Source organism: Heptranchias perlo, chromosome 16 (assembly GCF_035084215.1).
Source record: "Heptranchias perlo isolate sHepPer1 chromosome 16, sHepPer1.hap1, whole genome shotgun sequence".
Lineage (NCBI taxonomy): Eukaryota > Metazoa > Chordata > Chondrichthyes > Hexanchiformes > Hexanchidae > Heptranchias > Heptranchias perlo.
Window position 1 is genome coordinate 64581235 of NC_090340.1, and position 26293 is coordinate 64607527.

The 26293-nt window shown below is 47.8% G+C and overlaps 1 protein-coding gene across 1 annotated transcript; it reads right to left on the minus strand.

Moving 5' to 3' along the window:
• Window positions 1-163: 163 nt before the first annotated feature.
• On the minus strand, window positions 164-25514 carry faap24 (FA core complex associated protein 24). The gene is made up of 5 exons (XM_067997532.1): window positions 25409-25514; window positions 19224-19400; window positions 13832-13971; window positions 8563-8715; window positions 164-714 (listed from the first exon to the last, which is right to left on the minus strand). The coding sequence occupies exons 2-5, from the start codon at window positions 19348-19350 to the stop codon at window positions 466-468; spliced, it is 669 nt and encodes a 222-aa protein (XP_067853633.1). The 5' UTR covers window positions 19351-19400; window positions 25409-25514; the 3' UTR covers window positions 164-465.
• Between the last annotated feature and the right edge of the window lie 779 nt (window positions 25515-26293).

Sequence of the window (26293 nt, forward strand, 5' to 3'; positions counted from 1 at the left end):
AGACCGTCAGTGTGTCAGGGAGAAGGCGGCTGTGATCTCCCGCCCGTCAGTGTGTCGGGGAGAAGAAGGCTGTGATCTCCCGCCCGTCAGTGTGTCGGGGAGAAGGCTGTGATCTCCCGCCCGTCAGTGTGTCGGGGAGAAGGCTGTGATCTCCCGCCCGTCAGTGTGTCGGGGAGAAGGCTGTGATCTCCCGCCCGTCAGTGTGTCGGGGAGAAGGCTGTGATCTCCAGACCGTCAGTGTGTCAGGGAGAAGGCGGCTGTGATCTCCCGCCCGTCAGTGTGTCGGGGAGAAGGCTGTGATCTCCCACCCGTCAGTGTGTCGGGGAGAAGGCTGTGATCTCCAGACCGTCAGTGTGTCGGGGAGAAGGCGGCTGTGATCTCCCGCCCGTCAGTGTGTCGGGGAGAAGGCTGTGATCTCCCACCCGTCAGTGTGTCGGGGAGAAGGCGGCTGTGATCTCCCGCCCGTCAGTGTGTCGGGGAGAAGAAGGCTGTGATCTGCTGCGCTGCTGCCCGTCCCGTCACTGCTTCCAGCTCCTGGGGGCTGGCATCGCTGAGCTGCTGAATGCTGGGAAAGTGCCGGAGCAGGCTTGTCGCTTTGACCCTCCCGACCCCAGGAATCTGCTGGACGGAGGCAAGGACCCCAGCGTCGGACAAACCGCAGCGCCTCCTGCGCAGGAAGGGATTGCGGCCCTGCTCCCTGCTCTCCTCGTGAACCTGTAATGAACAGTGTGTAGGGTCAGCACGCTCTCTAGTGACAACATGTTTCTTCTGCACAGCACCGGGTACAAGAGACTGGGAAAGAAAGGCTTGCATTTATATAGCGCCTTTCATGACCTCAGGACATCCCAAAGCCCTTTACAGGCAATTTATTATTTTTTGAAGTGTAGTCACTGTTGTAATGTAGGAAACGCAGCAGCCGATTTGCGAACAGCAAGATCCCACAAACAGCAATGAGACAATGACCAGATAAACTGTTTTAGCGATGTTGGTTAAGGGATAAATATTGGCCAGGACACCGGGGAGAACTCCCCTAATTTTAAACAAAGCCAGGAAAAAAGAATTTTTAAAAATAGCAAAAACGTGAGTGATTAAAAAATAGCAATGTGCACCGTAGTCATATCTACAAATCTTCAAAAGCTATGGTCACAGATTAATATGATGCCTATTTCTTCCATAAAAATGTCAGGCCAAAGCTGGACCATCAGCAAAGGCAGGCAGATTCGATCAATCGGGCATTAATTTAGATAAACACAAACAAGCAACTAAACAAATAGTGACAACACACAGCACTGTATTTCAAAAAGGTCCACCCCAACTCTCCACAGCAATTGCCCCCTATCCTGTCACAATGTGATCGCTGGGAGATGTTAATATGGCAATATTGTCACAGGGCAAAACAATATTGGTTACTTTGAGATTGTTTTAATGATGCTGGCAAGATAGTCCCATCTTCAAAGGGCAAAATATCCTGAACGCTGGACTGAGTTACCGATTAATCACTTACTTCTTCCATCTGGTTGTGTCACAAGAGGTCCATAAAGAAAAGAAATGAAAATTCTTTGTTTCTTTTGGCACCTTTCACATCCTCCGGATGTCCCAAGGTGTTTCGCAGCCCATCAACTGCTTTTGAAGTAAAGTCGCTGTTGTTTTGTTGGCAAATGTTGCAGACAAGTTATTCTGTTTTTGGTGGCGTTGGTTTAAGGATAAATGCTGGTCAGAACATTGGGAGAACACCCTGCTCTTCTTCGAATAGTGCTATGGGGTGTTTTACATCCACGTGAACAGGCAGATTGTGCCTTGATACAATGCAGCACTCCCTCAGTACTGCAAGATCGTGTCAGCCTAGATTATGTGCGCAAGCCCTGGAGTGGGGCTTGAACCCACAATCGTCTCGCTCAGACCACAGTGCTACCAACTGAGCCAAGCTGACACAAAGAGGCCTAGATTCCATGTATTCTCATGAAGGGAAACATCATGGAACTAAAGACATTACAGGCGTACAGCAACGGGAACTGTTTGTTACAGTGGACTGGTGAAGGCATTTATTTACGAAGAGTTCTCACAGCAAGCTGATGCTACTATATACTGCAAGGATAATACTGGCTTGTGCTCATAGCAGTGACCAGTTCCAAATAGTTCACGTAGGTGTCAGCCGTGGCTCAGTGTGTAGCACTCTCGCCGCTGAGTCAGAAGATTGTGGGTTCAAACCCCACTCCAGAGACTTGGGCACATAATCCAGGCTGACACTTCAGTGCAGTACTGAGGGAGTGCTGCACTGTCAGAGGGCCAATACTGAGGGAGTGCTGCACTGTCAGAGGGCCAATACTGAGGGAGTGCTGCACTGTCAGAGGGCCAATACTGAGGGAGTGCTGCACTGTTTCAAGGCACCATCTGCTTGCTCATGTGAATGTAAAAGATCCCAAAGCACTACTTGCAGAAGAGCAGAGGGCTCTCCCAATGTTCTGTCGACTTTCGGGTGAGATATTAAACCGAGGCTCTGTCTGCCCCCTCAGGTGGACATAAAAGATCCCATGGCATTATTCAAAAAAGTTCTCCCCGGTGTTCTGGGCAATATTTATCCCTCAACCAACATCACAAAACAGATTATCTGGTCGTTATCACATTGCTGTGTGTGGGATCTTGCTGTGCACAAATTGGCTGTTCCGTTTCCTACATTACACTTCATTGGTTGTTGAGGGCATCGTGAGGTCATGAGTGACGCTATAGAAATGAAAATTCTTTCTTTTTGAAGCATAAATACTTTAGTGATTTTATCCTGTAATATTTCCACCTTTGAACTGGCAGGAGAACAAGTGAGAATTTCCCGTGTGCAGCGTTACTGACGGCTGTGAGCTACACAGCCCACGGTGTACACTCCCAGTTGTTGAGAAGCACCACTCACTGAAGGAAGTCTGACACAACTTTTGGTGAGAAACATCAAACCTCAATGAACAACAACGCGCTTTTATACAGCACCTTTAACGTAGTAAAACGCCCCGAGGCTCTTCACAGGAGCGATCAAACTAAACTTGTACCGAACCATAAAGGAATATTAGGACAGGTGACCAAAAGCTTAGTCAAAGAGGTAGGTTTTAAGGAGTGTCTTAAAAGAGCAGAGAGAGGTAGAGAGGTTTATCAAATGATAGAATCATAGAAAGGTTACAGCATGGAAGGAGGCCATTCGGCCCATCGAGTCCGCGACGGCTCTATGCAAGAGCAATCCAGCTAGTCGCACTCCCCTGCCCTATTCCTTTAGTCCTGCAAATGTTTTCCTTTGAAGTACTTATCCAATTCCCTTTTGAAGGTTATGAGTGAATCATAGAATCATAGAAAATAGGAGCAAGAGTAGGCCATTCGGCCCTTCGGGCCTGCTCCGCCATTCAAAATAATAATGGCTGATCGTCTAACTCAGTACTCTGTGCCCGCTTTTTCCCCATATCCCTTGTTCCCTTTAGCATTAAGAAATATATCTATCTCCTTCTTGAATACATCTAATGACTTGGCCTCCACTGCCTTCTGTGGTAGAGAATTCCACAGGTTCACCACCCTCTGAGTGAAGAAATTTCTCCCCATCTCAGTTCTAAAGGGCATTCCCCGTATCCTGAGACTGTGACCCCGGTTCTGCCATCGGGAACATCCTTCCTGCATCTAGTCTGTCTAGTCCTGTTAGAATTTTATATGTTTCGATGAGATCACCTCTCATTCTTCTAAACTCGAGTGAATACAGGCCGAGTCGACCCAATCTCTCCTCATACGTCAGTCCTGCCATCCCAGGAATCAGTCTGGTAAACCTTCGTTGCATTCCCTCCATGGCAAGGACATCCTTCCTCAGATAAGGAGACCAAAACTGCACACAATATTCCAGATGTGGTCGCACCAAGGCCCTGTATAACTGCAGTAAGATATCCCTGTTCCTGTACTCAAATCCTCTTGCAATGAAAGCCAACATACCATTCGCCTTCCTAACTGCTTGCTGCACCTGAATGCTCACTTTCAGCGACTGGTGTACAAGGACACCCAGGTCTCGTTGCACCTCCCCTTTTCCCAATCTATCACCATTCAGATAATAATCTGTCTTTCTGTTTTTACAACCAACGTGGATAACCTCACATTTATGCACATTATACTGCATCTGCCATGTTCTTGCCCACTCACCCAACTTGTCTAAATCACATTGGAGTCTCTTTGCATCCTCCTCACAGCTCACATTCCACCCCAGCTTTGTGTCGTCTGCAAACTTGGAAATGTTACATTTAGTTCCCTCATCTAAATCATTGATATATATTGTGAATAGCTGGGGCCCAAGCACTGATCCCTGCGGTACCCCACTAGTCACTGCCTGCCACCTCGAAAAAGACCCATTTATTCCTACTCTCTGTTTCCTGTCTGTCAACCAATCCTCAATCCATGCCAGTATATTCCCCCCAATCCCATGTGCTTTAATTTTGCACACTAACCTAGTGTGTGGGACCTTATCAAAAGCCTTCTGAAAATCCAAATACACCACATCCACTGGTTCTCCCCTAACTATTCTACTAGTTACACCCTCAAAAAACTCCAGTAGATTTGTTAAGCATGATTTCCCTTTCATAAACCCATGCTGACTTTGTCCAATCCCGTTAATGCCTTCCAAGTGTTCTGTTATCACATCCTTTATAATAGACTCTAGCATTTTCCCCACTACTGATGTTAGGCTAACTGGTCTGTAATTCCCTGCTTTTTCTCTCCCTCCTGCCTCCACCACCCCCTCAGGCAGTGCATTCCACATCCTAACCATTGGCTGTGTAAAAAAGTTTTTCCTCATGTCACCTTTCGTTCTTTTGCCTATCACCTTAACATTAGAATGTAAGAACATAAGAAATAGGAGCAGGAGTAGGCCATCCAGCCCCTCGAGCCTGCTCCGCCATTCAACAAGATCATGGCTGATCTTCTACCTCAACACCATTTTCCTGCATCATCCCCATATCCCTTGATGCCTTTAATATCTAGAAATCTATCGATCTCTGTTTTGAATGTACTCAATGACTGAGTCTCCACAGCCCTCTGGGGGAGAGAATTCCAAAGATTCACCACCCTCTGAGTGAAGAAATTTCTCCTCATCTCAGTCCTAAATGGCCTACCCCTTATCCTGAGACTGTGACCCCTGGTTCTAGACTCCCCAGCCAGGGGAAACATCCTCCCTGCATCTACCCTGTAGAGCCCTGTAAGAATTTTCTATGTTTCAATGAGATCACCTCTCATTCTTCTAAACTCTAGAGAATACAGGCCTAGTCTACTCAATCTCTCCTCATACGACAATCCCGCCATCCCAGGAATCAGTCTGGTGAACCTTCGTTGCACTCCCTCTATGGCAAGTATATCCTCTTAGGTAAGGAGACCAAAATTGTACACAATACTCCAGGTGCGGTCTCACTAAGGCCCTATATAATTGCACTAAGACATCTTTACTCCTGTACTCAAATCCTCTTGAAATAAAGGCCAACATACCATTTGCCTTTCTAATTGCTTGCTGCACCTGCATGTTAGCTTTCAGTGACTCATGTACAAGGACACCCAGGTCCCTTTGAACATCAACATTTCCCAACCTCTCACCATTTAAAAAATGCACTGCATTTCTGTTTTTCCACATTCTATTCCATCTGCCATGTTCTTGCCCACTCACTTAGCCTGTGTATATCCCCTTGAAGCCTCCTCACAACTCACGATCCCACCTAGTTTTGTGTCATCAGCAAACTTGGAAATATTACATTTGTCCCCCTCATCCAAATCATTGATATATATTGTGAATAGCTGGGGCCCAAGCACTGATCCCTGCGGTACCCCACTGGTCACAGTCTGCCAACCTGAAAAAGACCCGTTTATTCCTGCTCTCTGTTTCCTGTCTGTTAACCAATTCTCAATCCATGCCAGTATATTACCCCAATTCCGTGAGCTCTGACTTTGTTCACCAACCTCCTGTGTGGGACCTTATTGATGCCTTCTGAAAATCCAAATACACCACATCCACTGGTTCCCCCTTATTTATTCTACTAGTTACATCCTCAAAGAACTCCAATAGGTTTGTCAAACATGATTTCCCTTTCATAAATCAATGTTGACTCTGCCAAATCCTATTATTATTTTCTAAGTGTCCTGTTATCACATCCTTTATAATAGACTCTAGCATTTTCCCTACTACTGATGTCAGGCTAACAGGTCTGTAGTTCCCTGTTTTCTCTCCCTTCTTTCTTAAATACTGGGGTTACATTTGCCACCCTCCAATCTGCAGGAACCATTCCAGAATCTATAGAATTTTGGAAGATGACAACCAATGCATCCACTATCTCTATAGTGACCTCTTTCAAAACCCCAGGATGTAGATCATCAGGTCCTTGGGATTTATCGACTTTCAGTCCCATTCATTTCTCTAGTACAATTTTTTTTACGAATACTAATTTCTTTCAGTTCCTCATTCTCGCCAGACCCTTGGTTCTCTAATATTTCTGGGAGTTTTTTTGTGTCTTCTTCCATGAAGACAGACACAAAGTATTTGTTTAATTTCTCTGCCATTTCTATGTCCAAATCTATGTCCTCTGGTTCTTGACCCTTCCGCCAAAGGGAACAGTTTCTCTCTATCTACCTTGTCTAGACCTTTCATGATTTTGAATACCTCTATCAAATCTCCTCGCAACCGTCTCTGTTCCAAGGAGAACAACCCCAGCTTCTCCAGTCTATCCACGTAACTAAAGTCCCTCATCCCTGGAATCATTCTAGTAAATCTTTTCTGCACCCTCTCCAAGGCCTTCACTTCTTTCTCAAAGTGCAGTGCCCAGAACTGGACACAATACTCCAGTTGTGGCCAAACCAGTGTTTTATAAAGGTTCATCATGACTTCCTTACTTTTGTACTCTATGCCTCTATTTATAAAGCCCAGGATCCCGTATGCTTTTTTAACCTCTTTCTCAATCTGCCTTGCCACCCTCAATGATTTGTGTACATATACCCCCAGATCTCTCTGTTCCTGTACCCTTTATAGAGTTGTCCCCTCTAGTTTATATTGCCTCTCCTCGTTCTTCCTACCGAAATGTATCACTTCACATTTTTCTGTGTTAAATTTCATCTGCCACGTGTCCGCCCATTCCACCAGCCTGTCTATATCCTCTTGAAGTCTATCACTATCCTCCTCACTGTTTACTACCCTCCCAAGTTTTGTGTCATTTGCAAATTTGGAAATTGTGCCCTGTACACCCAAGTCCAAGTCATTAATATATATCAAGAAAAGCAGTGGTCCCAGCACTGACCCCTGGGGAACACCACTGTACACCTCCCTCCAGTCCGAAAAACAACCGTTCACCACTACTCTCTGTTTCCTGTCACTTGGCCAATTCTGTATCCGTGTTGCTCCTGCCCCCTTTATTCCATGGGTGCGATCTTGATAAGCCTACTATGCAGCACTTTATCAAACACCTTTTGAAAGTCCATATACACCACATCAGCTGCATTGCCCTCATCTACTCTCTCTTTTACCTCATCAAAAAAGTTAGTTAAACACAATTTGCCTTTAACAAATCCGTGCTGGCTTTCCCTGATTAATCCACACTCGTCCAAGTGACTGTTATTTCTGTCCCAGATTATTGTTTCTAAAAGTTTCCCCACCACTGAGGTTAAACTGACAGGCCTGTAGTTGCTGGGTTTATCCGTACACGCTTTTTTGAACAAAGGTGTAACATTTGCAATTCCCCAGTCCTCTGGCACCACCCCCGTATCTAAGGATGTTTGGAAGATTATGGCCAGTACCTCCGCAATTTCCACCCTTACTTCCCTCAGCAACCTAGCATGCATCCCATCCGGACCGGGTGACTTATCTACTTTAAGTACAGCCAGACTTTCTAGTACCTCTTCTTTATCAATTATTAGCCCATCCACTATCTCAACTATATCTTCCTTTACTGTGACTGTGGCAGCATCTTCTTCCTTGGTAAAGACAGATGCAAAGTTCACATTTACCACCTCGGCCACACCCTCTGCCTCCATGCGTAGATCTCCTTTATGGCTCCTAATCAGTCCCACCCCTCCTCTTACTACCCGCTTACTGTTTAGATGCCTGTAGAAGACTTTTGGATTCCCTTTTATGTTGGCCGCCAGTCTATTCTCATACTCTCTCTTTGCCCCTCTTATTTCCTTTTTCACTTCCCCTCTGAACTTTCTATATTCTGCCTGGTTCTCACTTGTATTATCAACCTGACATCTGTCATATGCCCCTTTTTTTCCCATTTCATCTTACTCACTCTCTCTTTTGTGATCCAGGGAGCTCTGGCTTTAGTTGCCCTACCTTTCTGCCTCATGGGAATGTCCCTAGACTGTACCCGAACCATCTCCTCCATAAAGGCCGCCCACTGTTCAATTACAGTTTTGCCTGCCAATCTTTGATTCCAATTTACCTGGGGGAGGGAGGGAATTCCAGAGCTTAGGGCGTAGGCAGCTGAAGGCACAGCTGCCAATGGTGGCGCGAAGGAAATCTGGGACGCGCAAGAGGCCAGAATTGGAGGAAGGCATCGAAACAAGAAGACAAACACCTCTTACCAGCTGGGTGATGAGTTGTGAGGCCTCGGTCTGGCTGGCTACAGGCAGCAGCGTCATGCCCAGCTCCAATACCACAAACTTCTGCACTGCAGGGAAGTATTGCTTACTCAACTGGGTCCTCTCCACCACAACTATTCCATTTAAAGTGCTCGCCTGATCATATTGAGGGGAGAAGAACCAGGTCAAAATATTGGCAAAATGGACAGATCATTTAATCCACAAACAATTAGGATACCTCACTGTGACTTTCATCCTCAAAGACCCTGAATACACTCAAAACCACGCTATGCCTTTTTATTTTTACATTCTTCCCCATCAACTTCCTCCCTCTCCTGCAGTCACTAATTCCTGCTGAAGTAGTCTCCCACAGTTACTAGCAGTGGTACAGTACTTCACCCAGGTAGTTGGAGCAGTGTTGTCCAAAACATTAGACACATATGGTGAACTGGGAATCCAGATGTGGCGAATTGTATTTCTGATTATTTATTTTCTAATGAGTAATAGACCCCGTCACTGGGCACGTGATCTCAACACTCACATTCACACGGTGTGTGCGTGTGAACTTTAACCTTTTTGTGCGTTTGTTGGTAAAATGATGAAATGAAAAGCAGAGTGTGGGAGTGTTTTTTGATCATCGAGTGTGTTTTACTCCCTTGGTTACTGAATGGTGGTGGAAAAGGTTAATCCCGGGAAGAGTTTCAAGTTAAACCGTGACTGCAGGTACAACCTAACAAGAGGCAAGTTCAGGAAAGATTGTGCGATCACAAAGAACAATTAGTTCTTGGAATGGTTTCTGGGCTATGGAGGCTGTGATGGGGGCATGTTTCTAAAGAATGACTTCCCTCAGCTGTACTGATCTTGGTGAACTGATCCCAAACTCACAGATGATTGGTCACTTGGACTACAGGAGGCTGCCGAGCCTATGGAACCGATGCACAAGAGTCAATGTCTTCAGAAAAAGAGGTAAAACAGAGCAAACAAAGGAGGACTCAGCTTACACTAAAGCTTCCAGACTGGGTGCCTCCTGATGTGATATCAAGACTATGAAAGGATGCCAGTGAGCCTTATCCTCAAGGACCCACTACCAGACAGGTGGGCACCACTCTTAGCAGAGTCTGAAGACCCAAAACAGAGAAAAACTAACAATACTTGGGAGTTATAGGGCACCTTTCGCATTGAAATATCTCAATAGGTTTCATATAATGAATGAAGTGACAAATATAGTAGCCATTCTGCACTAGCAAAGTCCCATAGCCAGTGAGATGAATAATTGATTTGAGGGATGAATGTTGGCCAGGACACACGGAGAACTTCCTGCTCTTCAAATGTCCACCAGAGCAGATAGGGCTCAGTTTAACATTCTACATTAGGTGGAAAAGCAAGTTGCGATGAGGACACAAAGGGGCCGATTTTAGCACCCGCTCTCGGGTGCGTTCTCGGCGGGGGGGCCTCGAAAATCCCGAAATGGAGGAGCGGGACCGGATCGCGCCTCGATCCCGCCCACTTCCGGGTTCCGCGCTGACGTGCAGGGGTGCGTGCGCAGCCCCCGCTGGTGGGAATCCCGCAGGCAATTAAAGCCAGCGGGATGCCACTTGAGAGTATTTACTTTGGTTGTTCAGGTCATTAACTGATCTGATTAAGGGACTGTGTGTGATTTTGGATAAACATGGGACTGTTTCACACACTGGGGGAAACAGTCCCAGTTGAAATGGACGTGTTGCAGCAGTCAGCCTGTGGCAGCTGCAAAGGTCCATTTGACAGGTCGGGGGGGAGAGATCCTCAGCCATTGCAGGAGGCCGCTCTGTCACCTGGGACAAAGTTTGGCCTCCACCACCCTCCTCCTGACGGTCAAAGTCACCAATCTGCACACTTACCCCGGGGTCCGGAGACATGTACCTACCTTGCGGACCCCCTCTGATGTACATCTTGCGGATGGGGGCCGCCGTAGCTGCAGTCATGACCTCCTCGGAGGACGAACAGCATCACCAGCCTCGCCGTCCACCTCTGACACGTGGAGCTCCACAACAGAGTGCTGTGACACATCCACCTGTACAGCAGGAGGGAGGGCTACCGCAGAGAGAGATGCGTCGCAGAGGGCACTACCCTCGCCACAGGGTCCACAGACCGAGGCTCAGCCTCCTGGACTTCTCTGAGCAGCAGTGCACACGGAGGCTCAGAGTCAGTCGACATGTAGCCGTGGACATCTGCAGCCTCTTTCATGCCGAGCTGCTCCTGGCTGGCCCGAGCACCATCTTCCTACCTGTCGCTGTCAAAGTCACCACTACCCTCCCGAACTTCTGCTCCACAGCCTTCCAGGCTGCAGCCGGGGACATCCCCGATGTCTCTCAGTCGTCTGCGCAGAAGAGCCCTGCAAATACACCTACGCCCACTCTGCAGTGACACACTGGGTGGCATCAGTGGTGGGTATTCATAGGGATACCCAGGAGCGGGCATTATTCCACAAACCGGTCAGGATTCGCGAAGACATGGCAGTATTGGTGCCAATATAATGTGTGATGTGAGTTGTTCTTTAAGTCAATAGATGTAAGAACCATGACAAACCCTCAAACACCCTTGTGCATCCCCTTCATGCTCACGACACGTTTGTCTTACGCTGCCTACTGCACATATGTGATGCATGCCCTGTGGCTGCAGCACAGGTGGTGGCAGGTTGAGTGAGGCTGACCGTGAGAGAGATGCACGAGAGGGTGAGTATGGGATAGAGCCATGAGATTGTATGAGGATTGGGTTGCGTGGTAGTGGCGGGGTGAGTACTCGCGAGGTGAGTAGGTGCAGGTAAGATGAGGATGAGGTTTGAGTGGGTATGAGGGGTGATGTGACAGAGTAGTGTTGGCAATGCTGAAGGAGATGTGGGGTGGGGGCAGTGTTGTGGCAGACGGAATGTAGGGGAATGAGTAAGTGTTCTCACTGTGGCTGACCTACTGAGGTCATTGGAGCGCCTCCTGCACTGTGTGCAGGTGGGCGATATGTTGGTGGCGCAGGTGAGCTCCTCTGCCACCTCGAGCCAGGCCTTCCTGGTGGCAGAGGCAGGCCGCTTCCTCCCGCCCGCCGGGTGGAAGATCTCTGTCCTCCCCCTCCTCCTCACCCCATCTAATGATACCTGGGGTGAGGCAACATTAAACTGGGAGCAGCCTTCCCCCTGGGCTGCTCCATGCTGTAATTTTTGCTGTTTTTGGCAGCATCTGTCAGTGGAGGACTGTCTCTTTAAATAGAGCACCTCCAGCTGACAGATCTTACTGCGCATGCGCAGCCCGCCCGACGCGCAGATCAGCATCGGGGAACCCGGAGGAGCAGGTAAGTGGATCCAATTAGTGTGTTGCCTGCTACGATCGCGCGGGTAACCCACTAATTTCACCGGGCGCGTTTTCAACGCGCCCGCAGGCCCACCCGCACCCCTGGTAAAATCGGGCCCAAAGTGTCTGCAAAGGGATATCGACAGGTTAAGCAAATGGGCAAAAATTTGGCAGATGGAATATAATGTGGGAAAATGTGAAGTCATCCACTTTGGGAGGAAAAATAAAAAAGCAAAATATTATTTGAATGGAGAAATACTACAAAATGCTGCAGTACAGAGGGATCTGGGTGTCCTTGTACATGAAACACAAAAAGTTAACATACAGATGCAGCAGGTAATCCGGAAGGCAAACGGAATATTGGCCTTTATTTCGAGGGGGATGGAGTATAAAAGCAGGGAAGTCATGCTACAACTGTACAGGGTGCTGGTGAGAGGTGAGACCACACCTGGAGTACTGCGTACAGTTCTGGTGTCCTTATTTAAGGGAGGACATACTTGCATTGGAGGCAGTTCAGAGAAGGTTCACTAGGTTGATTCCGGGTATGGAAGGGTTGTCTTATGAGGAGAGATTGAACAGGTTGGGTCTATACTCATTGGAGTTTAGAAGAATGAGAGGAGATCTTATTGAAACATACAAGATTCTGAGGGGACTCGATAGGGTAGATGCTGAGAGGATGTTACCCTCATGGGGGAATCTAAAACTAGGGGGCATAGTCTCAGAATAAGGGGTCGCCCGTTTAAGACGGAAATGAGGAGGAATTTCTTCTCCCAGAGGGTTGTGAATCTTTGGAATTCTTTACCCCAAAAAGCTGCGGAGGCTGAGTCAATGAATACATTCAAGGCTGAGTTAGACAAATTTTTGATCAGCAAGGGAGTCAAAGGATATGGGGAAAAGGTGGGAAAGTGGAGTTGAGGTAAAAATCAGATCAGCCATGTTCTCATTGAATGGCGGAGCAGGCTCGAGGGGCCGAATGGCCTACTCCTGCTCCTATCTCTTATGGTCTTACGGTCCACTCTGCCCCTCCCTCAAAACCAGAGAGAAAACATTGATGGTCCCATAGGGGTCTTGTAGTGGTCTCCCTATACCAAACCCACCCCCCACCCTCCCACCTCCCACCCAGCTCTCTCAATGGCTCAGTGAGTACATGAGCCACCTAGTGTAGTATTGAAGGATTGTGCTATGTCAGCTCTTCTCAGCTTGGGCTGCAGTAACAATTAACCGTAGCAACCCTGTACTGGGGAGAGGGAAAGAAACCTCAACCGGGAACCCTGCTCTTGTGATAGAACAGGAGGTTCATTCAGCCCCTAGAGCCTGTTCTGCTATTCAATCAGATCATGGCTGAGCTGTACACCTCAACTCTGTTTACCCACCTTTGTTCCATACCCTTACCTAACAAAAATCTATCAATCTCGGTCTTGAAAGCTCCAACTGACCCCCAGCATCCACAGCTTATTGATGGAGAGAGTTCCAGATTTCCACTCCCCTTTGTGTGAAGAAGTGCTTCCTGATTTCACCCCTGAGCGGCCTAGCTCTAATTTTAAGGTTATGCTCCCTTGTTCTGGACTCTCCCACGAAAGGAATAGTTTCTGTCTATCTACCCTATCGAATCCCTTTTATTATTTTAAACACCTCAATCATATCCCCCTCAACCTTCTAAACTCGAGGGAATACAAGCCCAGTCTATGCAACCTGTCCTCATAATTTAACCATTTTAGCCCCGGTATCATTCTGGTGAATCTGCGCTGCCCCCCCTCCAAGGCCAATAAATCTTTCCTAAGGAGCGTGTCAGATGTGGACACGGCAGGATCACATACAGACACCGACACACAGGACACATGTGAAGGAGGGCGGACTCTTTACGTTGAACTTTACACCAACATCAGGCAGCACTTCAGCAGCAGAGAAATTTATGGCAACTATTTTCTTATTAAATGAAGTGCCCAGAGACTTACATTCCGAAATCGGACAAGCTTTCTTTTGTAGCTGTTTCCAACCACGAGATCTGCCTCGGAAACGTACAAGACACAGAGCCGCTTGGAGATGTGGAAATCGACCAGTCCCAGACCGTCCTCAAAAATAACTGTAATCCGGCCTGGAAAATTAAGAAATCCCAAGGATGGTTGATTGTCCCAAGATACCAGGCATTTGTTTTATGGTTTATTATATGTTAAAAGGACACAGTAGAGGTAAGGTATAGTGTGGTGGCGATGGCACTGGACTAGTGACCCAGAAGATGCGAGTTCAAATCCCACCACGTAAAGCTGAATTTAATGAATCTGGTCATTTATGGGCTGGCACCTGAGAAAATGACCATGAAGCAGTAAAAACCCAACTGGTCCACCAATGTCCATCAGGGAACCTGCTATCCCTACCTGGTGTGGCCTGCACGTGACTCCAGTCCCTCACTATACGGTTCACTGACCGCCCTCAAGGAAAGGGTTGGGCAATAAATGCAACCAAGAACAAATATACAAAGAAAGCTGACTCTCTGAACCAGAATCACAGCTGCTATTTTGAAAACATCTATGGTGAAAAGAACACTGTTCACACTGTCAGGCAGCTGGAGGATATCATCGTAGGTATAGCACAGAAGGAGGCCATTCAGCCCATTGTGCCTATGCTGGCTCTTTGAAAGAGCTATCCAATTAGTCCCACTCCCCTGCTCTTTCACCTTAGCCCTGTAAATTTTTTTCCCTTCAAGTATTTATCCAATTCCCTTTTGAAAGTTATTATTGAATCTGCTTCCACCATCCTTTCAAGCAGTGCATTCCAGATCAGAACCACTCACTGCTTAAAAAAATGTTTCCTCATGTCGCCTCTGGCTCTTTTGCCGATCACCTTAAATCTGTGTCCTCTGGTTACTGACCCTCCTGGAAACAGTTTAGAAATAGGAACATAGGAAAAGGAGTAGGCCATTTAGATTGGTTTATAGTGCATGTGTGTAAACGCACGAAGTGTGGTAAACAAGGTGGGTGAGCTGCAGGCGCAAACAGCTACATGGGAATATGATGTTGTGGCGATAACGGAGACTGGGATCAAAAAAGGGCAGGACTGGGTACTAAATATTCCTGGATACAAGGTGTTCAGGAAAGATAGGGAAGGAAAGAAAGAAGAGGGTGGGGGTGGCAGTATTGATTAAGGAGAATATTGCAGTGCTAGAGAGAGAGGATGTCCTGGAGGGGTCAAGGACAGAATCTATTTGGTTAGAGTTAAGAAACAATAGAGGTGCCATTACACTACTGGGTATATTCTATAGGCCACTAACTAGTGGGAAGGATGTGGAGATGCCGGTGATGGACTGGGGTGGACAAATGTAAGGAATCTTACAACACCAGGTTATAGTCCAACAATTTTATTTTATCCAGTGAGGAGGATAGTGATAGACTTCAAGAGGATATAGACAGGCTGGTGGAATGGGTGGACATGTGGCAGATGAAATTTAACACAGAAAAATGCGAAGTGATACATTTCAGTAGGAAGAACGAGGAGAGACAATATAAACGAGAGGGCACAATTCTAAAAGGGGTACAGGAACAGAGAGATCTGGGGGTATATGTCCACAAATTGTTGAAGGTGGTAGGGTAGGTTGAGAGAGCGGTTAAAAAAGCATACGGGATCCTGGGTTTTATAAATAGAGGCATAGAGTACAAAAGCAAGGTAGTCATGATGAACCTTTATAAAACACTGGTTCGGCCACAACTGGAGTATTGTGTCCAGTTCTGGGCACCGCACTTTAGGAAGGATGTGAAGGCCTTAGAGAGGGCGCAGAAGAGATTTACTAGAATGATTCCAGGGATGAGGGACTTTAGTTACATGGATAGACTGGAGAAGCTGGGATTGTTCTCCTTGGAACAGAGACGGTTGCGAGGAGATTTGATAGAGGTGTTCAAAATCATGAAGGGTCTGGACAGAGTAGATAGAGAGAAACTGTTCCCATTGGCGGAAGGGTCAAGAACCAGAGAACATAGATTTAAGCTAATTGGCAAAAGAACCAAAGGTGACATGAGGAAAAACCTTTTTACACAGTGAGTGGTTAGGATCTGGAATGCACTGCCTGAGGGGGTGGTGGAGGCAGATTCAATCATGGCCTTCAAAAGGGAACTGGATAAGTACTTGAAACGAAAGAATTTGCAGGGCTACGGGGATAGGGCGGGGGAGTGGGACTAGCTGGATTGCTCTTGCATAGAGCCGGTGCGGACTTGATAGGCCAAACGTCCTCCTTCCGTGCTGGAACCTTTCTACGATTTAGCCCCTCGAGCCTGCTGCACCATTCAATCAGGTCATGGCTGATCTGTGACCTAACTCGATATACCCGCCTTAGCAAAGGTATTAAGGGATATGGGGCTAACAAAAATCTATCAATCTCAGATTTAAAATTAACAATTGAGCTAGCATCAACTGCTGTTTGTGGAAGAGAGTTCCAAACTTCTACCACCCTTTGTGTGTAGAAGTGTTTCCTAACTTCACTCCTGAAAGTCCTGGCTCTAATTTTTAGGCTGTGTCCCCTAGTCCTAGACTCCCCAACCAGCAGAAATAGTTTCTCTCTATCCACCCTATCAGTTCCCCTTAATATCTTGAAAACTTTGATCAAATCACCCCTTAATCTTCTAAATTCCAGGGAATACAACCCTAGTTTGTGTAATCTCGCCTCGTAATTTAACCCTCGGAGTCCAGGTATTATTCTAGTAAACCTACACTGCACTCCCTCCAAGGCCAATATATCCTTCCTAAGGTGCGGTGCCCAGAACTGAACACAGTATTCCAGGTGTGGTCTAACCAGGGCTTTGTATAGCCGTAGCATAACTTCTGCCCCCTTGTATTCTAGTCCTCTAGATATAAAGACCAGTGGTGTTCCGCAGGGGTCGGTGCTGGGTCCCCAACTCTTTACAATCTATATTAACGATTTGGAGGAGGGGACCGAGTGTAACATATCAAAGTTTGCAGATGATACAAAGATGGGAGGGAAAGTAGAGAGTGAGGAGGACATAAAAAACCTACACGGGGATATAGACAGGCTGGGTGAGTGGGTGGAGATTTGGCAGATGCAATACAATATTGGAAAATGTGAGGTTATGCACTTTGGCAGGAAAAATCAGAGAGCAAGTTATTATCTTAATGGCGAGAAACTGGAAAGTACTGCAGTACAAAGGGATCTGGGGGTCCTTGTGCAAGAAAATCAAAAAGTTAGTATGCAGGTGCAGCAGGTGATCAAGAAGGCCAACAGAATGTTGGCTTTCATTGCTAGGGGGATAGAATATAAAAACAGGGAGGTATTGCTGCAGTTATATAAGGTATTGGTGAGACCGCACCTGGAATACTGCATACAGTTTTGGTGTCCATACTTAAGAAAAGACATACTTGCTCTCGAGGCAGTACAAAGAAGGTTCACTCGGTTAATCCCAGGGATGAGGGGGTGGACATATGAGGAGAGGTTGAGTAGATTGGGACTCTACTCATTGGAGTTCAGAAGAATGAGAGGCGATCTTATTGAAACATATAAGATTGTGAAGGGGCTTGATCGGGTGGATGCGGTAAGGATGTTCCCAAGGATGGGTGAAACTAGAACTAGGGGGCATAATCTTAGAATAAGGGGCTGCTCTTTCAAAACTGAGATGAGGAGAAACTTCTTCACTCAGAGGGTGGTAGGTCTGTGGAATTTGCTGCCCCAGGAAGCTGTGGAAGCTACATCATTAAATAAATTTAAAACAGAAATAGACAGTTTCCTAGAAGTAAAAGGAATTAGGGGTTACGGGGAGCGGGCAGGAAATTGGACATGAATTTAGATTTGTGGTTGGGATCAGATCAGCCATGATCTTATTGAATGGCGGAGCAGGCTCGAGGGGCCGATTGGCCTACTCCTGCTCCTATTTCTTATGTTCTTATTCCATTAGCCTTTTTGACTATTTTCGGTACCTGTCTATGACACTTTAATGATCTGTGTACATTGACCCCTAAGTCTCTTTGGACCTCCACTGTTTCGAGCTTTTCACCATTTAGAAAGTACCCTGTTCTATCCTTTTTAGGTCCAACGTGGATGACCTCACACTTGCCTACACTGAAATCCATTTGCCACAGTTTTGCCCATTCACTTAATCTATTAATATCTCTCTGTAATTTTATGCTTCCATCTACACTGCTTACAATGCTGCCTATCTTTGTGTCATCAGCAAACTTGGATATGTGGCTCTCTATCCCGTCATCTAAGTCGTTAACAAATACGGTGAATAGTTGAGGCCCCAACACAGATCCCTGTGGGACACCACTAGTCACATCCTGCCAATTTGAGTACCTGCCCATTATCCCTACTCTCTGCCTCCTGCCGCTCAGCCAATTTCCTAACCCGGTCAATAATTTGCCCTCAATTCCATGAGCTTCAACTTTAGCTAACAGTCTCTTATGAGGGATTCATCGAACAGTCTCCTTATTTCCTGTCAAAACCGTTCGTGATTTTGAACAACGCTATCAAATCGCCTCTTAACCTTCTCTGTTCTAAGGAGAACAATCCCAGCTTCTCCAGATAACTGAAGTCCCTCATCCCTGGTACCATTCTAGTAAATCTCCTCTGCACCCTCTCTAAGGCCTTGACATCCTTCCTAAAGTGTGGTGCCCAGAATTGAGCACAATACTCCAGCTGAGGCCTAACCAGTGTTTTATAAAGATTAATGTAAGGAATCTTACAACACCAGGTTATAGTCCAACAGTTTTATTTGAAAATCACAAGCTTTCGGAGGCTTTCTTCTTCGTCAGGTGATGACGGACTCATCTGACGAAGGAGGAAAGCTCCGAAAGCTTGTGATTTTCAAATAAAACTGTTGGACTATAACCTGGTGTTGTAAGATTCCTTACATTTGTCCACCCCAGTCCATCACCGGCATCTCCACATCATGGCTATTATAAAGATTAAGGATAACTTCCTTGCTTTTCTACGCTATGCCTCTATTAATAAAGCCCAGGATCCCATATGGTATATAGTGATAAGCAGTTACTCTCAGGCAGATGGTGGAAATAGTTCGGGGGTGGGGAGAGGGGCCCCACGGTCGATGGACGGACTTCAGTTTCTCACTCAAGTGGTCATTCTTCACGTGTGAGCCCAGACAGCAAGTGCCAGCTGGCTATTTGATTGCAGAGCATCATCACACAGTTTCATCTTTCCCTCCACACATCCCTACTCTGTCCACCAGGGATCACCGGATGCCGATGGGGAGGGGGAACCCAGGCCAATTTTTCTCTGTAGCCCAGGTCGTTGAGACTAGACAGGGAAGAGGTAGGTGGGGAAAGGACATGCGGCAGAGTTGTGCTGATGCGACTTTTCTGTCCCCATAAGATAAAGTACTTCCAACTCACCCTGAAAGCCCCGAGCGAGTTCCGAACCCCTCCACTTCTCATTCACAATGACATGTCCATAGGGGACCGTGTTAGCCCCCGCACGGACTGGGGTACTGGTAACACTGGGACTCGGTGAAACATCCATTGCTGTTCTGTGGATCACGTCTGACGCTCAGATCTATTTACTGAATCCGTCTGGAAAATAAACAAAAATCAAGGTTTACAGGTTTAGAAATACAGCAGTCGCTGGAAATCTGGGTGTACACTCGAAACATTAACCAATCCTTTCTCTTTATCAACGCTGCATTTCCAGTATTTTCTAGTTTTATATCCGAAATAATCCAGGGGCTGGTTTCAATCAGGGATATTCCTCTATCAGCACAAGATCACAGGAAAAAATAAGGAAGGGGTCTCTATCGGATTGTGTCAGTGCTACTCATCCCACCCCACACCACATCTTCCAGGCGACCATTGGATGGCAGCTGAAGAAAACATCAGTGACTTGGACAGGCGGTAAGAAGATGTTGTTTATATAGACTTCCAGAAGGCATTCGATAAAGACCCTCATAAGAGACTGTTAGCTAAAGTTGAAGCTCATGGAATTGAGGGCAAATTATTGACCGGGTTAGGAAATTGGCTGAGCGGCAGGAGGCAGAGAGTCGGGATAATGGGCAGGTACTCAAATTGGCAGGATGTGACTAGTGGTGTCCCACAGGGATCTGTGTTGGGGCCTCAACTATTCACTGTATTTATTAATGACTTAGATGACGGGATAGAGAGCCACATATCCAAGTTTGCCAATGACACAAAGGTAGGTAGCATTGTAAGCAGTGTAGATGGAAGCATAAAATTACAGAGAGATATTAATAGATTAAGTAAATGGGCAAGACTGTGGCAAATGGATTTCAATGTAGGCAAGTGTGAGGTCATCCACTTTGGACCTAAAAAGGATAGATCAGAGTACTTTCTAAATGGTGAAAAGCTCAAAACAGTGGAGGTCCAAAGAGACTTAGGGGTCCATGTACATAGATCATTAAAATGTCATAGACAGGTACCGAAAATAATCAAAAAGGCTAATGGAATGCTGGCCTTTATATCTGGAGGACTAGAGTACAAGGGGGTACTAGAATGATACTTGGACTCCAAGGGTTAAATTACGAGGAGAGATTACACAAACTAGGGTTGTATTCCCTGGAATTTAGAAGATTATGGGGTGATTTGATCAAAGTTTTCAAGATATTAAAGGGAACTGATAGGGTGGATAGAGAGAAACTATTTCTGCTGGTTGGGGAGTCTAGGACTAGGGGACACAGCCTAAAAATTAGAGCCAGGACTTTCAGGAGTGAAGTTAGGAAACACTTCTACACACAAAGGGTGGTAGAAGTTTGGAACTCTCTTCCACAAACAGCAGTTGATGCTAGCTCAATTGTTAATTTTAAATCTGAGATGATAGATTTTTATTAACCAACGGTACTAAGAACATGGGGCTAAGGCAGGTATATGGAGTTAGGTCACAGATCAGCCATGATCTCACTGAATAGGGGAACAGGATCGAGGGGCTGAATGGCCTCCTCCTACGAGAGGTTCCTGGTGTTCTTGTGCTGATAGTGGAATATCCCTGATTGAAACCGGCTCCTGGATCATTAATGCATTTAAGGGGAAGCTAGATAAGTACATGGGGGAGAAAGGAATTGAAGGATATGTTGATAGGGTGAGATGAAGTAAGGGTGAGAGGAGGCTCGTGTGGAGCATAAACACTGGCATGGACCTGTTGGGCCGAATGGCCTGTTTCTGTGCAGTGAATTCTATTAAATTCTGATTAAGGCAGGCATCCCTAGCGACAGACTCTGCCGGCTATTTGTTTTTCCTCGCTGGGTTCTACTTCCATAGGCTTCAGTCAGCCTCAGGTAGCCCTATTCAGACATGAGCTTCAGCAGCCTATTTAACCATGGGGAGCATCACAACCCAGCTTGATCCTTGCCACATGCATTTTCCAGTGCAAAATGATCAAGAGTGGTCACGCTAGCTAATTCCCTTACCCAACCCTGGGGTACTGAACCCAACCATAGCACCTCCTATCTAAGATCAGCTAATTCAACAACTATTAATACAGCCTTCCTGGACTGTAAGGCTCATCATCGTTAAACCTTCACTGAAGCTTTGCTTTTTAAAATTCATTCTCGGGTTGTGGGCGTCGCTGGTGAGGCCGGCATTTATTACCCATCCCTAGTTGCCCCTGAGAAGGTGGTGGTGAGCCGCCTTCTCGAACCGCTGCAGTCCGTGTGGTGAAGGTTCTCCCACAGTGCTGTTAGGAAGGGAGTTCCAGGATTTTGACCCAGCGACGATGAAGGAACGGCGATATATTTCCAAGTCGGGATGGTGTGTGACTTGGAGGGGAACGTGCAGGTGGTGTTGTTCCCATGTACCTGCTGCCCTTGTCCTTCTAGGTGGTAGAGGTTGCGGGTTTGGGAGGTGCTGTCGAAGAAGCCTTGGCGAGTTGCTGCAGTGCATCCTGTGGATGGTACACACTGTAGCCACAGTGCGCCGGTGGTGAAGGGAGTGAATGTTCAAGTTGGTGGATGGGGTGCCAATCAAGCAGGCTGATTTGTCCTGATCCTAGAGTCTCATTGCAGCTGCACTCATCCAGGCAAATGGAGAGTATTCATGTGCGGCCATTTACTCTTTCCAACTTTGGTGGTATCCTGCACTAAAAGATCCCCGGGCCTTATCCAGGCCTCAAAACCTGACCGACTGAAGATTGACTGGCCATCACTGACTGACCGACCGACCTGCTGACTATTAATCAATGAACGACCTTCACTGTCTGTCAGACCGATGCCCCTCGGTCAGTTGTTGTTGTTGGTGACTCTACTCTCCTGTTCCCGTGCCCAGAATCCTGATTTTTAAAATTTCTTTATAGGATGTGGACGTCGCTGGCAAGGCCAGCATTTATTGCCCATCCCTAATTGCCCTTGAGAAGGTGGTGGTGAGCCGCCTTCTTGAACCGCTGCAGTCCATTTGGTGAAGTTACTCCCACAGTGCTGTTAGGAAGGGAATTCCAGGATTTTGACGATGAAGGAACGGCGATATATTTCCAAGTCGGGGTGGTGTGTGACTTGGAAGGGAACGTGCAGGTGGTGTTGATCCCATGTGCCTGCTCCCCTTGTCCTTCTAGGTGGTAGAGGTCGTGGGTTTGGGAGGTGCTGTCGGAGAAGCCTTGGCGTGTTGCTGCAGTGCATCTTGTAGATGGTACACACTGCAGCCACTCTGCGCCAGTGGTGAAGGGAGTAAATGTTTAGGGTGGTGGATGGGGTGCCAATCAAGCGGGCTGCTTTGTCCTGGATGGTGTCAAGCTTCTTGAGTGTTGTTGGAGCTGCACTCATCCAGGCAAGTGGAGAGTATTCCATCACACTCCTGACTTGTGCCTTTTAGATGGTGGAAAGGCTTTGGGGAGTCAGGAGGTGAGTCACTTGCCGCAAAATACCCAGCCTCTGTTCTGCTCTTGTAGCCACAGTACTTACGTGGCTGGTCCAGTTAAGTTTCTGGTCAATGGTGACCCCCAGGATGTTGTTGGTGGGGGATTCGATGATGGTAATGCTGTTGAATGTCAAGGGGAGGTGGTTAGACTCTCTCTTGTTGGAGATGGTCATTGCCTGGCACTTGTCTGGCACGAATGTTACTTGCCACTTATCAGCCCAAGCCTGGATGTTGTCCAGGTCTTGCTGCATGCGGGCTCGGACTGCTTCATTATCTGAGGGGTTGCGAATGGAACACTGTGCAATCATCAGCAAACATCCCTATTTCTGACATTATGATGGAGGGAGGGTCATTGATGAAGCAGCTGAAGATGGTTGATCCTAGGACACTGCCCTGAGGAACTCCTGCGGTAATGTCCTGGGGCTGAGATGATTGGCCTCCAACAACCATTGCCAGCTCCCTTTCAACTAGGTATGACTCCAGCCACTGGAGAGTTTTCCCCCTGATTCCCATTGACATCAATTTTACAAGGGCTCCTTGGTGCCACACTCGGTCAAATGCTGCCTTGATGTTAAGGGCAGTCACTCTCACCTCACCTCTGGAATTCAGCTCTTTTGTTCATGTTTGGACCAAGGCTGTAATGAGGTCTGGAGCCGAGTGGTCCTGGCGTAACCCAAACTGAGCATTGGTGAGCAGGTTATTGGTGAGTACTTGATAGCACTTCCATCACTTTGCTGATGATTGAGAGTAGACTGATGGGGCGGTAATTGGCCGGATTGGATTTGTCCTGCTTTTTGTGGACAGGACATACCTGGGCAATTTTCCACTTTGTCAGGTAGATGCCAGTGTTGTAACTGTACTGGAATAGCTTGGCTAGAGGTGCAGCTAGTTCTGGAGCACAAGTCTTCAGCACTACAGCTGAGGTGTTGTTGGGGCCCGTAGCCTTTGCTGTATCCAGTGCACTCAGCCGTTTCTTGATATCACGTGGAGTGAATTGAATTGGCTGAAGACTGGCTTGTGTGATGGGGGGGATCTTGGGAGGAGGCCGAGATGGATCATCCACTCGGCACTTCTGGCTGAAGATGGTTGCAAACACTTCAGCCTTGTCTTTTGCACTCACGTGCTGGACACTGCCCTCACTGAGGATGGGGATGCTTATGGAGTCTCCTCCTCCAGTTGGTTGTTTAATTGTCCACCACCATTCATGTGGCAGGACTGCAGAGTTTTGATTCGATCTGTTGATTGTGGGATCGCTTAGCTCTGTCTATAGCATGTTGCTTCCGCTGTTTAGCGTGCATGTAGTCCTGTGTTGTAGCTTCACCAGGTTGGCACCTCATTTTTAGGTACACCTGGTGCTGCTCCTAGCATGCTCTTCTGCACTCCTTATTGAACCAGGATTGATCCCCTGGCTTGTTGGTAATGGTAGAGTGAGGAATATGCCGGGCCATGAGGTTACAGATTGTGCTGGAATACAATTCTGCTGCTGCTGATGGCCCACAGCGCCTCATGGATGCCCAGTTTTGAGCTGCTAGATCTGTTCTGAATCTATCCCATTTAGCACGGTGGTAGTGCCACACAACACGTTGGATGGTGTCCTCAGTGAGAAGACGGGTCTTAGTCTCCATGAGGACTGTGCGGTGGTCACTCCTACCAATACTGTCATGGACAGATGCATTTGCGACAGGTAGATTGGTGAGGACGAGGTCAAGTAGGTTTTTCCCTCGTGTTGGTTCGCTCACCACCTGCCGCAGGCCCAGTCTGGTAGCTGTGCCCTTCAGGACTTGGCCAGCTCGGTCAGTAGTGGTGCTACCGAGCCACTCTTGGTGATGGACGTTGAAGTCCCCCACCCAGAGTACATTCTGTGCCCTTGCTACCCTCAGTGCTTCCTCCAAGTGGTGCTCAACATGGAGGAGGACTGATTCATCAGCTGAGGGAGGACGGTAGGTGGTAATCAGCAGGAGGTTTCCTTGCCCATGTTTGACCTCATGCCATGAGATTTCATGGGGTCCAGAGTCAGTGTCATAGAGTCATAGAAGTTTACAACATGGAAACAGGCCCTTCGGCCCAACATGTCCATGTCGCCCAGTTTATACCACTAAGCTAGTCCCAATTGCCTGCACTTGGCCCATATCCCTCTATACCCATCTTACCCATGTAACTGTCCAAATGCGTTTTAAAAGACAAAATTGTACCCGCCTCTACTACTGCCTCTGGCAGCTCGTTCCAGACACTCACCACCCTTTGAGTGAAAAAACTGCCCCTCTGGACCCTTTTGTATCTCTCCCCTCTCACCTTAAATCTATGCCCCCTCGTTATAGACTCCCCTACCTTTGGGAAAAGATTTTGACTATCGACCTTATCTATGCCCCTCATTATTTTATAGACTTCTATAAGATCACCCCGAAACCTCCTACTCTCCAGGGAAAAAAGTCTCAGTCTATCCAACCTCTCCCTATAAGTCAAACCATCAAGTCCCGGTAGCATCCCAGTAAATCTTTTCTGCACTCTTTCTAGTTTAATAATATCCTTTCTATAATAGGGTGACCAGAACTGTACACAGTATTCCAAGTGTGGCCTTACTAATGTCTTGTACAACTTCAACAAGACATCCCAGGGCCACTCCCTCCTGACTGTACCGCACTGTACCGCCACCAGGGGGGCCCTCTCCCCTCGTCGCCTGGGAAACCGCCCGCCCCTCACAGTCCATGGCCGGTGGTGTCACTCACCCTGCTTCGCTGCTCCGCGATGTTCTGGAGTTGCGGTGATTGATCCCGGGCCCGGGGGGAGAGGGGACCGGGTGGACGGAGTGGGGCGGGCGGGGAGCGGAGTGGGGCGGGCGGGCGGGCGGGGACCATAAACAAGGCCTCGAGCACCTGTACCCGGTCTCTGTTCTGATTGGACAATATGTCACGGCCTTTTGATTGGAGAAACATCCTGCCTGACAGCTGATTTGTTGGACCGTTCAGACACGTCATTTGATTGGTACCAATCACACGGTCCTGATTGGTTTGCTCGTTTGATTGGCTGGCTGTCACACGGGGCCTGTGATTGGCTGAATGTGCGGTGCGTGTTCGGACAAGTCAGGCTGGAGCCCCGAGAGAAGGAGAGTGAGGGAGAGAGTGAGGGGGCAGAGTGAGGGAGAGTGAGGGGTGGAGGGAGAGGGAGGTGAGGGAGAGGGAGGTGAGGGAGAGGGGGGTGAGGGAGAGGGGGGTGAGGGAGAGGGGGGTGAGGGAGAGGGGGGTGAGGGAGAGGGGGCAGAGTGAGGGAGAGGGGGCAGAGTGAGGGAGAGGGGGCAGAGTGAGAGAGAGGGAGGGAGAGAGTGAGGGGGCAGAGGGCAGAGGTGGAGGGTGTGGGAGAGGGAGGAGGGAGGAGAGTGTGGGTGAGGGTGAGGGGGCAGAGTGAGGGAGAGGGAGAGTGAGGGGTGGAGGGTGTGGGAGTGGGAGAGGGAGAGGGGGAGAGGAGAGAGGGGAGAGGAGAGAGGGGAGAGGAGAGAGGGGAGGGAGAGTGTGAGTGTGGGAGAGGGAGGTGAGGGGGTGAGGGGGGTGAGGAGGCAGGGTGTGGGTGAGGGGGCAGAGGGAAGGGGTGGAGGGTGTGGGGGAGGGAGTGTGAGG

Coding starts and splice junctions, on each gene's coding strand:
- faap24 (XM_067997532.1), bottom strand. CDS start 19,350: ATGGATGTTTCACCGAGTCCCAGTGTTACCAGTACCCCAGTCCGTGCG. Junction 13,972..19,223: donor ACTCGCTCGGGGCTTTCAGG/GTGAGTTGGAAG, acceptor TTAATTTTCCAG/GCCGGATTACAGTTATTTTT. Junction 8,716..13,831: donor AGCTTGTCCGATTTCGGAAT/GTAAGTCTCTGG, acceptor CAATATGATCAG/GCGAGCACTTTAAATGGAAT.